The sequence below is a fragment of the Nannospalax galili genome, unplaced genomic scaffold (genome assembly GCF_000622305.1).
Source record: "Nannospalax galili isolate Female #2095 unplaced genomic scaffold, S.galili_v1.0 scaffold305, whole genome shotgun sequence".
NCBI classification, from domain to species: domain Eukaryota; kingdom Metazoa; phylum Chordata; class Mammalia; order Rodentia; family Spalacidae; genus Nannospalax; species Nannospalax galili.
The window spans coordinates 8,624,362-8,639,965 of record NW_008356258.1 but is presented as its reverse complement, the minus strand read 5'-3'; the positions used below and the strand labels follow the sequence as shown (position 1 = coordinate 8,639,965).

Genomic DNA, 15,604 nt, shown 5'->3' with positions numbered 1-15,604 from the left:
GAGGGGTATCTGGGTACAGTAACTTGACTCGATAAGCCTTAACATATATAATAGAAATGCATGAAAGTAGGTGGGACGGGGTAGGTGGGCACAGATGTGGAAGAGCATATAGAGGTGAGGAAGATGTTTTGTATGAAGTGCACAAAAATTCATTAAAATATAAATTGAATAAAAGAATTGTTCTACAGAAATTTACATCAAATATAATAATAGGAAATGGTTTGAAAATTGTGAGGTGTGATTGGCATTTCTAACCTATAAAATATAATCAAACTGTATACTTAAGAACATACTTATAAATGATTATCATTAGTAATGTTTTCAATTAAAAAAAGAGTCTAGTGAAATAATAAATACCAGTTAATTCACCTACCAGATTTGCAATGATATAGTGATATCCTTTAACATGTTTTCCAATGGTAATAACCTAGCAAAAATAAAAAATTAATATTTAATACATGTAAAGAATGTCAATATAATATTCATGGTATGTAAAGAATGTCAATATAATATTCATGGTATAACTGATTAATGAAAAATGGAATTCTACCTAATATAATTTATGTTCCACAGGTCATTTTTAATAAAATATATTTACCAACCACAGAGAATATCAGGTAAAAGCAACAATGCATTTTAGTGCTTATTTTAATGTTAATAACTGTTTTCTCTTAAGAAGCCAATAACTAAACCAAAATAGCTTTTTTATTCAACAATGAAAACCCCACAAATTTTTTGAGAAACATAAAGTCAGTTTAATACCTAACAAGTCATAATTTTATTTTTATCCGTGTATGTTTTTGCTTTCTTAGTAAAACATTAAACAGCTGAAATAAACATCTAAAATTTATATTTACAAATCCATATTCAACAATAGCATGCATAGAGTTTATAGAATGATATAAATTAAGGAAATGAGATCCTGTTTCCATGATCATATAGTCATGCTTATCTTAAGGATCTTAATACACTTACAGTTTAGTGGAAATGAACATTACTCCTAGCTTTAGGCAAAAATATCCAAAAAGGCATTTCTCTCCTATTTAAGAATAAAATCTCAACAGCAAGGTAAACACATCTTAGAACAAAGATGACCCAGCAATGTTCACAGTACTTTTGGACATCATTGAGTTGTGTTGTCCTTCCCTGACCTACGTCACTTATGCAGAAAGTAGACATGTGAGAATGGCCTTGCTGAGACTCAGAATGTAGGAACCAGTGGGAAACCCACAGCTTAATTAAAGTAACTTAGGTCAAATGCATTCAATACTCCTGATCCACCAGCCTTCACGGCTTGCAGCCCACAGGGCAAAGGAGCACGGCTTGCTTACATTCGTAACTGAAATGGAGGAGAGCTGTGGCTTCCTGCCACTGCCCAGCATCTCCAGAGAATCCTGCACTGCATATTGTTAGCATGAGGAAAGTCCAAAGTTCAAAATAAACAGCTTCTACTAAATTGAAATGCCTTTTGAGCTATTGTAAACCTGAAAAAAAGTCATAAACTGAGCAATATGTCTAGGATCATACATATTAAAAATTAATTTCCCTTTAATTTTATTTTGAGAAAAAGTCCTACTGTGTAGCTCAGTCTCAAAATCTCAGTGACCCTCCTGTCTGCCTCAGCCTCCAGAGTGCTGGGGTTCCAAATATGACCTACCATACCTATCTTAGCACTTTCCGGTTTTTAAGAAAATAGTTATAGCATTGAAAAATATTAAATCCCAAATTACCTAAAAATTCAAACATTTAACTCACTTTCCTGATATAGTAGTTTCTCCTTTCTTTAGCATAAAAGAAAAATTCTACTATGAATAGTTCAATGATCCTACAAACTTTCCCAAGCTTCCCTTTGCCCTCAAATCACATGGGTTCTCTCTTAGCTTTTTGACACAGTAGAGCAGTCCTTACAACCAGGTCAGTACTTTGTATCTCCTACCTCTTCTCTTGGAAAGCTCACTACACCATCACATCCATGTATTATTAACATGGAGGACATAATCAATTTCAGTCTGATGGTCACAACATGGGTGAAGCGTTAGTTCCATGACCGTCCATCACCCCTGACAATGTCAGTTGCTCTGAAGAAACACATTCATAAAAGAGCAAGAATAGAATTTCTAGAAATGATTCAACCACGTGCTATTTGAGATTGTGTGGCAGCTGTTTGAGTGTCAGAACTTATATTGCTTTCTAATCCATTTTTATGCCACACAACTAAATTGCCTTTTCCAAGAAATTGAACCCTCTGTGTTGATGGCATAATTTGGAAGAAAAGATGTATTTCTAAGTGAAAAACCCACCAATTCACTTCCACTTAATCAAAATGATTGTGTACATCACATCAAATATCTTAAGAACATGTGTTGACTGCTTACTGTATGTGATACTTTATGAAGCATCCTTGTTTTCCATCTGGGAATTAAGATAAATGGTATACATCATGATACCAGTTGTCCCTAATTGTGTTCAGTGATTTCTGAGAGAAATAAAAGATATAAAAATTCACTAGGTGTAGTTAATGTTAGTGTTGGCCACAGTAGCCATCCTGACTTTGCTTTATTATAGCAATAATGCATTAACAATAGAAAATTTATAAATGTCTTTGATAGCCAATACTTTTCTCAACTAATCACAGCTAGAAACAAATGCCTTCTAGTTTCAAGCCACTGTGAAGATAGGGTTTTATGCTATCTCTATTCCCTTATAAATACCACTTGAGTGAATTCATACATGAGTTCACTCTTCTGAGAATGTGTGTCATCACCACTTTCTACCTGGTGAACTCTATTCCTGAAGACCACCCTGACCTAAATGCTACTTTCAGTGACCGTCACCTGAACAACCTTGTTTTTCCATTCATGATACATCCCAGTGATGAGTATACTCATCTTTGTAAATACAGTATTAGCACACTTCGGTGGAGCTTGGCATGTTTTGTATAATAATGCCTTTTCAGACATACTACAGCACCCGCCAGCAAACCCTAGAACCTGAATATTCACTCAGCAAATAAGTAACTGGCTCTAAGTCAGCCAGATGATTCTTTTTGTGAGACACAGTACAACTCACTCTTTCCCTGAAAAGATAGGCAGAAACTTCTCTATACTCCCCAGACCATCTCTATAGTTTAGTTCTTATATGAACCACTAAATATTAAAAGATTCTTCCTCAATTTGGTGCTGTTGGAAGGTGGTACAAGCTTGATGAGATAGGACTTACTAGAAGGCCTTTAGGTCTTTAGAAGAGTATCTTTGAAGGGAATGGAGGGACGCTGGTCCCTTTCTGTCTCTCCATTGCTTCATAGTCACAATGAAGTAAGCCACTTCCTCAAACACATATATCTGCTATGATATGTAACTGGTCATGGACTGAAACTCTCAAAATAATGAGCCAAAATGAACATTTTCTTTACAAACAAATTGATCTCTTTTATTTGTTACAGCAGTAGAAAGCTGAACAACACAATTTCATAAATTATGGCTTTTTTTTCCTTCCCCTATAAGAAGTTCATGGGATTCAGTACAATAGAGGGAAGCTTTTGGAAGCTCTCACCCAGAAATTCCAATGGACTCTTATAAGAACATTTGAAATTTGACGTTCTGACCTTTTTCTGATCCATCTAGAACTTGTAATGCTAACTTCTATTGATTTTACTTCTTCACAACTCCTACGCACCAGTCAAGGACTTTCTTTTCTCCCTACAGTTAAGAGTTATGCAATTTGAGAATCTTTTAGATAAATCCACTAAAGGGCTACCCCCATTGCTTCACCTTCCATCCCTGTTCAGCATGGAAGAAATCAGAGCAGTCTGTGTCCCGATTCCCCCATCGGCAATATGGGTAACCTCTTCAGAGAATGGTGTGATAAGAATAGGAGGTAGGAATTAGCTAGGCAGTTAGGGTAAAAAGACCCCAAAGAAAAGTAGCCAGTTTCATGGCTAAAAGTCAAAATGTCCTTGGGACTGTTAGCAACATACTCTGTTCCAAAGGTCAAAAATGTCAAAAATATTTGGGAGCTTTTCTCTAATCCTAGAATGATTTTAGGGTTACCTCTTCAGAGGGGGGGATGTTAAAGTAGCAAAAATCTCCATAAAAAAAGAAAGTGCATGAAGTTGTTCAAGAAAAAGTGATGGGGAGCTCAGGGAGGATTTGTAGGATAGGGAGTGGGCATAGATTTGATCAAAACACCTTATCTGCATGTATGAAATTCTCACTAATTTTTTTTAAGTTAAAAAAAATTGTTCCTGGGATTCAGATTCTACCTTTTCTCGTTTCTCATCCATTTCTCACTCCAGACAGACAGTGTCTTAAAAATGCTTATGGAATAGTGTGCCATCCATTCTGTGCATCTATTTACTAAGTTTATATATGTGCAAGTATAACACATGTAAGTAAAACAATGTATTTCAAACGATGTCCTTAACGGACCCTTATGGCACAACGATTAAAGATCTGCTTCAGATTTTGCTTTCCACATCATCCCAGTTTCTTCTGCAATTTCTCTCTTCAAGTTTTGATAATTTTTATGAAGGCCTTCACTAGCATTTATTATGATGAAGCAGGAATATTTAAATTTTTAGCTAGACCAATTTAGCTTTAATCAGAACCTCCTATGAAATTCAAATGTGATTTTTAGGTGCACATTTGGACTGGAGACCTTCAGGTTATAAACAATCCTAACCATCTCCCAAGACCAGAATCAAGACTTTTCTCACTGAAATTATTCTCTTATCCCTTGCATACATTTATCTCTTTTTCACAATTTAGTTTTGTTTTGTTATTCAAGACATTCAGTTTTTTTTTTTTATATTTTAAGGCCTATATTACGTATCAGTTAGGGCTTAATCAACACTTGTTTCTAGAACATTTTGCTTTGAACAAATTAGTGAATGTAAATTTTTTCCCCTTAAAGCTTAGAAGTGTCATAAATACATATGTGTGTGTTTTCTTTCCAATCACAGTATCAGCAGAGAGAGAGAGAGAGAGAGAGAGAGAGAGAGAGAGAGAGAGAGAGAGAGAGAGAGAGACTCAGACTCAGAGTCTCAAAAAAATCATCAGCTAGGAAAGGATGTAGAGATCACTTAGGAAATTATGATGTGTGTCTGGTCACTTATGCTGTCTTTAAAACACTGTGGGTTGATTTCTTATCATACATCTTATCTTATGATCATATGGCTGTCCAAACCTGAAAGGTCTTTACTAAAGCAAGATAGTATGGTAAGAACAGACAAAAAGAGCCTCATTGATATGTTTATTCTTTCCAACACCCAAATCAACATTTGTAGTTGACTTTTCACATAGTGAACATGGTCTGAATATATTTCCCTCGTGTTTTAATTTCATGGCTTATAATTTCATATAAATAAAAGTCTAATATATGCACAAAACCAAAAATTTCTTCTCACAAAATGACTACTCTTTGTGGAGACACAGGCATAGTCACAAAATAATATAGGCTCATCACCTTAGAGTATATTATACTGAACTCTAACATTTGAAGTTTATCATAAATAGTCCCCAAATCCATTTACTTTCATTTTAGAGCTCAGACTTCTCTTTATTTCATTTTATTCTATTTTGGTTTTTTTTTTTTTTTCTGTTTTTGTTTGAGGCAGGTTCTCTCTGTAGCCCCAACTGCCCCGGACTCAGTATGTAGAACAGGCTGACCTCAATCTTACAGAGACTCCACTGCCTCTGCCTCCCAAGTGCTGAGATTAAAGATTTGTACCACCACACCGAGCCAGACTTTTTTTTTAATTTAATACATATATACTTAAAAATTGTAGCAGAATTAAATTTAAAGTTTCCAACACAGTAGCAACTTCCAGACCAGCTAGGGCTACAAGGAGATTCTGTGACAAACAAAACAAAAAATTCCAATTCCTAGAAACATCAAGGTTTAGGACAGCACACAGTATAAAATATGAAAATCTGATATTACGCATTGAACATTTCTAATGATGAAATCAGTCTGTCAGCTTTATTGACAACTGTCTGTTGTTGCTTGCTGGGATAATTTAGTAAGGTAGAATAATTCAATTGGTGATCTTATCTGCTTCCCACATGAACCATAAACTGAAAACCACTGTCCAAGCACCTTGCAAAATGATCCTTGCCAATGCTGACTCTGCATGCATAGTGTATATTTGGTATAAAACAGAGAGGAACAAACCTGGTCCACAATGTCATTTACTTTATCCCTTTCACAGTCAAGGATGACACGCCGTTCTTTTTTTAACTCCAGATCTTGAAAAAGTGATCTGTAGGTCTCATCTTTCTTGTCATTGTTAATGTTCCCCACATTGATAGCGGTCACTTGCCACTTCTTCTCTGCTGCAGAGTCTAGCACAGCTTGTAGTGTTGATAAACCTAAGAAGGCAAAAAAGCAAGGATGACTGGTGGAGATGCTCAGTATCTCTGAATTAGACTGTGAAATGGCCAGCTACACACTGTTAAACCCGAAATATCTGTGAAACTCAGAAGGTCGACTCCTTCACAGAAGCTGTGATATTTACCAATACCTGCATATACCTGCTTCACACTTAAAAAGCATGAACATAATGGCACGGAAAAGCGGATCCCTTTCTTTCAACCTCTGAACTGCCTTTTTGGCCTGGTTCTGGCATAAAAGGTCTTTAATGTTTCCAGTTTAAGTGAAACAAAAAATAATACAAGCATACCTTACTCTTTGGGATATAAAAATGGCTTAGCTACACGTGATAGTCTGTCATTTCATACGAGTATCTTGATCAGGCACAGTATATTTCAGTGAAGAATCTCAGAGCGGTTGAGTGAGCACAACAGCCAGTGATGTCTGTGAACCTGCCAAACATCCTCCTGTTGTCTCTGGTCAGCAGACTGATGGCTTTATTTCTTCTGCATCTTTCTGTCATATTTTTTTATTGGAGCTGATCCCATGGAGATGAAATTGTTCATCTATGAACCAGATGGTGGAAGCCAGTTCTCTAGCACAGATTTATCTCATTTCCTAAATACGAGACTATATTTAATTGTACATAATTTGATCATGTTTAGAACTTTAGTGTCAAAAATCAAGGGAGCTGCTTCCCGAAGAGCTAAATCTGCAGTCAAGTACTAGAAAAAGACAAACATCAACCGCTTTCCATGCACTTTAGCTATTCTCGCTAAAGCCAAATTCCTTGCATATATGAATAACTTCATGAAAAAAAGTGACATCAAGACCCCATAAAGAATTCAGAATCAATCTGCCATCTTTTTAATTCCAGAAAGAGCTGCATATTTCTCAAAATACAGTGATCCGTTTTTATCTAGATGTTCAATTCACCCAATGTGAGCATGTGTATTTATAACAAAAGTTTAGATATTAAATTTTATCTCTTTAGAATGGCAAGGAATATGTTAATTATCTATTTTGTTAATCAATACTTCAAGTCATAAAAAGGCATTAGCTTGACATGGTAGCACATGCCTTAAATCCAGCACCCCAGAGACAGAAGCAGGCATATTTCTGACTCGGCTGCAAACCTGGTTTACATAACAAGTACCAGGCCAGCCTGAAGTCACTAACAATTCTGTGGATTCAATGTTGGTTACAGAAGAGACAAAATGTGCTCAGGGCATCTTTTGGTACTAGCAAACAAGTAAGCCCCAGAAGAGAGTATATGGCTAAAGGCTGCAGTAGGCAACTTGAAGAGCACCTTTTACAATACAGATGACAAATGCTATTTCAGTTAGAATAATTAGTGCAAAATTTAAATACTTAACATATTTAACCCATGAAATCATGACTAAAATAAATGGTAAGACTATTTGCTTGCTTTCGAGGTGTTAGAAACAACTATTTTGAAAATGTAAACGAAGAAGAAACAGAATTACAGGAGACATTGTTTTCCTTCCCCCAGATGAAATCTACTCAAGATGAAGATAAATACAAGTCTGTTCTTTTTAACAAATATTTTTATTAACTCTGAGAATTTTATAAAATGTATTTTGAGCATATTCTCCCAGCTCCTACCCTTCACTGCTCCCAGATCCACCTCCATCTCCATAACCCCCCATACTTCACATCCACGTTGTAAAAAATACAATAATCTTGAAGGGATTAATGAGCCCCCACATATTACTGAAGAGCTATGAACAGGTGATAGCTTCTGTGGGAGAGAGAATCAGTTTTCTTTAAGGGTATGGCACCTGGTAAATTTGTTCTTTTTTTTACTTTTATGTTTTAGAAATAATTTAGCTAGCGCATGATGAGAAACAGATTCAGAGTTATTATCATTGTGTAACTCTCACTGGCTTTAGTGAATCAAGGCAACAACTGTCAACACAATACTAATGAGAGGCAAGAGAGATGATCTCTAAATAACAATTCTTCACTACCTATGACATAGTCATGCAAAAAATGCAAAGTAGATCTCATCAAGTTTTTAATACCAATTTATAGGACATGCTTGATATATGCTAAACATCAAAGTGTTAAGACCGTCAAACTCTAGCCTGAGAAACATATTACATAATAAAACTCTAGCAAAATATATTAACTGACTATAATATATGGAACTCACTTTTATTTTCATTTTAACAAATACTTTAAAATTATATTAGCCAGGCGTGGTGGCACATGCCTTTAATCCCAGCACTTTGGAGGCAGAGACAGGCAGATCTTTGTGAGTTCAAGGACAGCCTGCTCTACATAGTGAGTTCCAGGACAGCTGGGGCTACAGGGTGACCCTGTCTCAAAAAAAAATTATGATATTATGGATTATTGCCTAAGTATGACAGTGATATTGTGGTTATATATAAAATAACCTAATTATATTTCTATTAAATACTAAAACATCTGCAGATGAAAAACATGATGACTAGTATTTGTTTCTAAATAATTTCATAGAACCAAAGAAATGCTATACAAAACAAAAACAAAAGTTCCCATATAATAGCCATCGATAAAAGGATTAAAAATTCATGGCAAACTAAGTGTAGTTACACAAGCCTGTAATCTCTGCTCTGGGCAGGAAACCTGAGGCAGGAAGATCCTGAATTTAAGGCCAGTCTGTGATACATTGAAACTTTGTCTCAAAAAGAAGTACTTGGCAAATTATCTATTTTATTTTATAATGAACAATAACTAATTTATTTTTATTTCAATAGATAGTTGAACCATACATTGAACTTAAAGTAATTTTGGGAACAATAAACAAATTCTACCCTTTCATCTATATCTGTTCTTATAACAAAAGATAAAGATAAACATAAATTTCTCAGGGGATGAACTTGGATCTCAGGTCACTTAAAAATATGCCAAGTACTTTCCTAGTGATATATTTTCACATGGCTTTTTATAAAGGCCTTTAGTGATAGTTATCTTTCCTCCTACTCCCACCTCTGCTGGGCCCTCTCATTCCCCACCCATTTAACCCTGCCTATCCTATTATTTTACTTTCCCCCTTTATATTCTGGCATTCTATTACCCCTTCATATGCATTATAAAAGATTAAAATAGTTACCTTTTAACAGGGAACTATTGCCTCTACAATACATCATAGGCTAGCAAAGTGAAAGCCAAATGCCACTGATGGACTCCCTCTATTGAAACTGTTGACCATAGACTTTCAAACAATACTGGCCATTACCCTGCCCTTGGTTATCCACCATAATGTGATAGTAAGATCCTGTTGCTGAATGAGTCATGGAAAAAATGAGAAATAAATCTGGTACTACTACCTTCAAAGCTTCATATCTTCTGGCTAGCTTTCATAGTGCTGGAAGCTGTTATGCATGCTTCCAGAAGAAAAAAATTAATCTTCAACCTTATCCAGTTGTGAATTTGTGTGCTCCATCAACAGCTTCCCTGCCAAGATATAACTTCATCATGGCATGAGTATTATGGGAATACTAACACTGTTATTCTGCTAAATTGATATAGTGTTAGAGCGACTCCTAATAACTTATTCTTATACCCATAGATTAATGCTTCTCACATCATTCAGTGGAGAGGTCTCCTAAAGCAGCAGACCATGATTAACACAGAAACCCACAACTGGCCAATGAGCAGAGAACAAGAAGCTGTAGAGTGCTTATCCCTGAACTGTACACCTATATCAAACTTCTGCCTCCAAAGTCTAAAGGATCATTGCTGAGATATGCTGGAAAGATTGTAAGAGCTAGAGGTGGTAGATGACTACAAGGAAACAGCTTTTCAGACAGCTGGGAAGTTTACTCACACGATGGCGACAGCATGGACAAGTACCACATAAGCTCAAGCCAGACAAAATTCCAACATGGACATGAAGAAATGGGTTAGACATCCCAACCTGAGGAACTGTTGGAAACAGATGGCTGCTGGGAAGGGGAGAGCCAGTCTGATTTAAGGGTTTGACTTTTGGTCGGTTAACCAGGCTCCAGTGGATGGATCCACACAGGAGGACATTTGGGGACACAAATTAGACTCTATAAGCTTCAATATACACATAATAGAGTACATGAAAATGCACCAGGGCTAGCAAGGGGGGTACAAATAGGGAAGAGGATCTAAATTATAATCAAAATACATTGTATGAAATTTTCAAGTGCTCAATAAAAAGGAAAAAATCAAAATAAGTCACATCAGTGTTATGTTGCAGAAAAAAAAATATTTCAATGGCAAAATTGTAGAACACATGCCAACATGCCTGTCATGGCTGTTCATTTTAGGCCAAATTAACCCTCTGGTGCTGAATGCAGTACCTTCCTGCTTTTCATCACCAGTGAAGGGAGATCACACACAGTAGGTTATCTCATCAACTCAGCAGCCACAAGCTGATCAAACAGGGTTAAGCATTTTCTCACCTCCTCTTTCATCTTTCCCACCTTCCAGTCATCAGACAAGTCTCTCCCGCCACCTTAAAAAGCATGAGAACCAGGAAGGGTGTTCTGCATGCTCTCCTCATATTTTATCCTGTCAGTTCCAGGGAGTTTCCTTATACTGAGCAATAAGTTACTCCATTTTATTTTACTACAGTCTGAAGTTTCCACACACCCAAAACTTCAAGTGCTAATGCATTTGACCATGTCTCATCTTTGACAGACACTCTTAAGAAAATTTACATATAAATTCCCTTATAAATTTGTAAGTGGGTTTCATCAAGTGATAAATTTAAATCTAAAATTTATTGGCAGTTCACAATGTCAAAGATTATAAAGATGATATATACATATATAAAATAAAAAAGAACAACTTTTTAAAATTATGTCTGGCTTGCAAAAATTCATTTAGTGTGTGTCACAAGTACCTTGCAGGCAGTATAGATTCTACATTATTAAAACTTGTAGGATTATTATTTTGGAGCCTTTGTAACCTAATACAAATTATAGCTATTTATTAAGAAGTTAAGCTGCTTAAGTGGTATATATCAGATTTGATAAATTTTGTCAGATGACGCTGAATGAAATCAAATTAGTCATTCACAGGCCCAGCTCTGATATCACAAGCAGTTGAAAAGACTGCTGCCTTTTGCTTAATAATCCATATTCTGAGATTGGTTTTCAATGACAGTAACAGACTCAGAAATTTTCCTTCTTTTCCTCATTCCTCGGAGAGAACAGTTCCATACCACCTGATTTCTTCATCTTTCACACAGGACTTTTAAATTTAAACATTACAAAAATCATATGCTCTAGCTACAAAGATAAAATCAGTCTCTTCAAATACAGCACAAGTTCATGTTTTTGTTCTTTTGATTCTGCATTTTAATTAAAAAGGAAGTATTACTGAAGCCACACTTCTTACCCTTCCACACAAAACAGCACAGAGCTATCTTCATATATACATGTTTCCCCTAATACAGATAGAAACTTGTATGAACAGTGTTCATTCAATATAAACATTGATTTAAAGCTATCAAGAAACATATTCATTCAACCTTAATATTCACTCAACTATGAATGAATGAGTCAAGACAAAGGAAACTGTTGAGATACACAGCTATTCATGAAAAATAGAAATACTATTGGAAAATTAAATATTTCCTATAATAAATATACTTAAAATACAGTCCTAAAACTTTCCAAGTATATTGTGACTCTAAATTGAAATCTCAATGCTAGGGAATTCTTAAGACATTTGGTTACAGCAGAAATGATGGGCGTGGTGGTGCATGACTTTAATTCCAGCACTTGGGAGGCAGAGGCAGGCAGATCTTTGTGAGTTCAAGGCCAGCCTGGTCTACATAGTGAGTTCCAGGACAGCTGGGGCTACAGGGAGACCCTGTCTCAAAAAGACAAAAAAAAAATTGTGAAATTGCACTAATTCTTAGGTGCCTATTTTCATTCAAGGGCTGCATAGCCCATTTAGAAGCTGACAGTCTCCCTCAAGCTCAAAGTATCTCTAGCAGTAGGCACTAGTTTCTTCTAGTCCTACTGTGAGTCACACTCAGAAGCAGAGGAGTTCTTTCACCTAAAAGTTTCTTCCTTTGTATTTTAAAAGCTGAAATTATTATTATTATTATTAATTATTATTATAATTTGGCCTTTTTGAGACAGTGGCCTTTGTAGCCCCAGCTAGCCTGGAATTCACCATGTAGATCAGGCTGGCGTCGATCTCACAGAGATCCCCCTTCCTATGCCTCCCAAGTACTGGGACTAAAGGGTTGTACTATCACACCTGGCTTAAAGGCTGAAATTTAAAAGGATTGCTGCTGAAAGTTATATTCCATTCAGACCATGTCTTTGTTCTCAAACATATTACTTTTGTCCCATATAAGATTCACTACCTCACTCATTCTTTTAGGCAGAGCAGTAAATATGCATGCTCACTAACTCATGGCACTGTGCCTAGGATGGATTAGATTAGCATATATTTTCCCTCATCAGATTTCTGAAAGCATCGGCAAAGTAATTTGTAGTTTAGAAGCATTTTTGTTCTGTGAATGATGATTTCTTGGAACTGGAATACAAGTGCCCTCTCTTCAGGAGACTAGCACTATCTGCTGAAAATTAAAACCAGTACTTAAAGAAATAAAGCATCAGTTCCTTTTTTTACTCACCATATGTAGAAATGCATTACCTATTTTATTAACTTTGGATCAATAAACACATTTCTTTAAATTCAAACTGAAATATGCTACAATATATATTTAAAGATTAAAATTATAAGGCTAAAAAGGTAATCCATTACTCTCTCGTTAAAAAAATGTATTGATGCATAATTTGTCAGTAGGTTGTTGGACTAATATGGCTCCTTCTGGTTTTTCTAAACTAGCTAGGCATTATTTATCTCCTCTCTCTCTCTCTCTCTCTCTCCCACTGTCTAACCTTTCCACCATGGTTTCCCCATTTAAAGTGCCCCCATTTTCCCCATTTCTCCCATGAAAATACCCGTCACCTATGATCCCACCCCTCTTGAGCTCTTTTTTTCCCTTTATCCCAACATCAACGGCCAGCACAGCATACTTCATTGGTACAGTAGCGGCACTCTTATCTTGAGGGCAAACAACGGCTACCTAATTTGACTAAATGCTTACTCAAAGGGAGGACACTCAAGTGTGGTAATGTAAGCATAGCCTAATACACATGGATGGAGTGGCCATAGATGGTGGAGAAAATCTCAGGACTGTCAAATCACTAGACTAATGTGCTAAATGTGTATCTTTAGGTTTACAGACAAGTATCCCAGTCACCACTCATCAAAGAAGTTCATTTTGCACCTGTCAGAGACTATTACCAAGTACCAAAACTGGTCACGCACAGACATTGTCTATGAATTGCCCAGACCTAAGTGACACATATACAATGCAACCTCTACACCCAAGGCTCATAGAACACAGAACAGGTATAATGAATATGGTAACAATGAATCTCTCAGTTCTCATTAATGAAACTTCCTCACGCAGCAGAGGACCAGGAACACAAGAGGTCACAAATAGCCCAAGTGTAGCAATCAAGAGATTGCTGAATGCTGGTTCTTGGACAGGATCCCTTTATCAAACCTCTCCCTCCCAAGGTTTAGGGACCATCATGGAAGAGGGGGCAGAAAGTTTATAAGAGCCAGGGAGGAGGTGCATGATCATAGCGAAGCAGAGTCCTACAAGATCCTGGGAACCTGTTCATATGATTCTATGGCAATGGTGTCAGCATACACAAGTCCCATGAAAACCCAGGCAGACAATAACCCAGCATAGAACTTGGAAAATGAACAGCAGACTTCAATCTTATCTGAAGGAATTTTAGCAACTGATAGCAACTGATGAAGAAGAGCTGATCTTCCTAAAAGAAGAGACTCTAGACAGGCTGACTAGACTTAGTGGACAAACTTGCACTGGGGAACGGCTGGGCACACTGACAACCCAGTGGACCTTAACAGGGATGACCAAGCATATGGGCTCCAGTGGGAAGGGTTCCAGTGGAGATGGAGGTATAAAGATGATTAAGATTGTTTGAGCTATTCTGTATGAAATGCACAAAAATTTCAATTAAAAAATGTATTGAAGCTTCATGGAGGAGCATGTGGCTTTTCAGAAATGCACCAAGTTCTCAAAGACTGCCAGGCTTTTCCCACTTGGCTAGGTTAAGAGAAGACACCAGCAATTCTAAAATGTTACCTGGCACCAGAAGAAAAGTTACAGATCTCCTATCACCAGGCAACTAAGATTACTTGAAGATGATTTTGCGCAAAGATAGGCTTTCTTTGTTTTAGTTGTAACATAGCCTTAGCCTTGGAATGGATAGTCAGGAAGAAGGAATTATTTCAGTTGTAGTCTGAGTTAAGAGCGGCATGATAAAACAAAACCAAATAAGAACCTTAAGTTTACACCTTACTCATCCAGGTGAAATAAACAGATGAAAATCTGGGCAGAATGAGGGTGGGAATTTCCATGTCTGGATCTTACTCTGTTCAACAGAAAAAAATTATTTATTACACATTAGGATAAAACACTATGTTGACTTCACGTAGACACTCAGAGAAGTAGATTAGTATAACCTTAAACAAAACCATCTAATCAAGGAGGTGGAGAGGATACTGTGTCAAAAACACATTAAATTGGCTGAAAGAGAGGCATGCAGGGATACTAGGTGAGAGATGAAAGCATGGAATCTCTTTATACAAAGCATGATTGACAAAGGTGAAGGAAGTGTTGGTATGCCCTGCAAGTCCTACCTCACTGAAGAAAGAAGAGGCCCTACAAAAGTGTGTGGGAAATAGTTACAGACCAGAGCACAGAAAGCAGCCCACATGATGAATGCATGGGTAATTTTTAAAGGCAGTATGATGAAAAGCCATAAAAATTAAGTCATTAATAAAAGAAGTCAGCAATAAGCCCATGTCCATGAGCCAAACAATGCATTACACAAAGGTCAAGGTTGTTTCAGTGTTCTGAGACTCTTACACATTCATCTCAGAGAACAGTTGCAGATGAAAGGCCAGTGTGATATGCTGCACTCTAAAACGTCAGCAACAAAGTGATAATAACTCAAAAAATGTGCCCATCGGGTCACTTTGGCTTTAATATATCATTACTTAATATTATCACTCTAATGTCCTTTGTCCAACAGATGCACTTGACTCAAATCAATTTGTATAATTTAATAATTGGAGATTATCTCATCCTTCCAATTTCATGTACTATTTCAAAAGTATTAATAAAATC

General features: G+C 36.5%; 1 protein-coding gene across 3 annotated transcripts in view; it reads right to left on the bottom strand.

Moving 5' to 3' along the window:
- The window catches only part of Gria2 (glutamate ionotropic receptor AMPA type subunit 2), a 146,419-nt gene that overhangs the window by 44,198 nt on the left and 86,617 nt on the right, over positions 1–15,604 (bottom strand). For all 3 annotated transcript variants that reach the window (XM_008854310.1, XM_008854311.1, XM_008854312.3), the window contains exons 4-5: positions 6,172–6,368; positions 374–427 (exon numbers count right to left, since the gene is read on the bottom strand). In XM_008854310.1, coding sequence (XP_008852532.1) covers positions 374–427; positions 6,172–6,368 — 251 coding nt within the window. The remainder of the gene's footprint in view (positions 1–373; positions 428–6,171; positions 6,369–15,604) is intronic.